Source organism: Penaeus monodon, chromosome 34 (assembly GCF_015228065.2).
Source record: "Penaeus monodon isolate SGIC_2016 chromosome 34, NSTDA_Pmon_1, whole genome shotgun sequence".
Lineage (NCBI taxonomy): Eukaryota > Metazoa > Arthropoda > Malacostraca > Decapoda > Penaeidae > Penaeus > Penaeus monodon.
The window spans coordinates 12,062,146-12,063,043 of NC_051419.1; the positions used below are offsets into that span (position 1 = coordinate 12,062,146).

The 898-nt window shown below is 69.3% G+C and overlaps 1 protein-coding gene across 1 annotated transcript in view; it reads left to right on the forward strand.

Annotated features, from left to right (window-relative positions):
* The window catches only part of LOC119594816 (indian hedgehog protein-like), a 99,252-nt gene that overhangs the window by 96,457 nt on the left and 1,897 nt on the right, over positions 1–898 (forward strand). The window contains 2 exon segments of the mRNA XM_037943907.1: positions 104–306; positions 308–894. Coding sequence (XP_037799835.1) covers positions 104–306; positions 308–894 — 790 coding nt within the window.

The window sequence follows — 898 nt, forward strand, 5'->3', positions numbered from 1 at the left end:
CAATCATCTGTTTCCTCATTCATATCCATCGTTTTACTGATGCTCTGAGCGGTCTGTGACCGTCGCCGCTCCCTTCCCGCCGCTAATTCCGCCTTCGTTGCAGAGTCGTCGGCCGCGAGCAAGCTGGGCGGCTGCTTCCCCGCGTCGGGCCAGGTCCAGACGCCGTCGGGGCCGCGCCCTGTGTCGGCGATCCGCGAGGGCGACGAGGTGCAGGTGATGGGCGCCGACGGCCGCCTCTCCTTCAGCCCCGTCCTCATGTTCCTGCACCAGGACGCCGCCGTGTCCCGCGCCTTCCTTGCAGATCACCACGTCGAGCGGGACGTCCCTCACGCTCACGCCCTCGCACCTCCTGCTGGTCCTTCAGCGCCACCAGGAGGAGGAGAGGTTCGAAGAGGAGGACGGGACGGCGCTCCCTCCCCCTCCCCCGATGCCCTTGGCGCCGCCCACGCTGAGCGAGGCCCTCGAACACGGAGGGGCTGTGCTGGCGGGGCGGGTGGAGGTGGGAGACTTCCTGCTGGTGCGGACAGGCGAGGGCGAGGCCGTGAGGCTGGAGGAGGTGGTGGATGTGCGCCAGGTGGTGGGGTCGGGGGTGTTCGCTCCTCTTACAGCTGAGGGCACCGTGGTCGTGGACGGCGTCGTGGCGTCCTGCTACGCTGTGGTCGACTCGCAGGCCATCGCGCACTGGGCCTTCCTGCCCGTGCGCCTCTACGTCAACCTCAAGGACGCCGCCATCACGCTGCTGCGCGCCCTGGGCTCCCTCGCGCCCCGCCTGCGCGGCCCCATCACTCCCTCCTTCGCTGGCGCCGACGCGGCCGAGGAGGACGGCCTCCGGAACCACAGCAGCGTGAGGCAGGAGGAAGAGGAGGTGGGGAACGTCCTCCAGGACCTGCGGATTCAA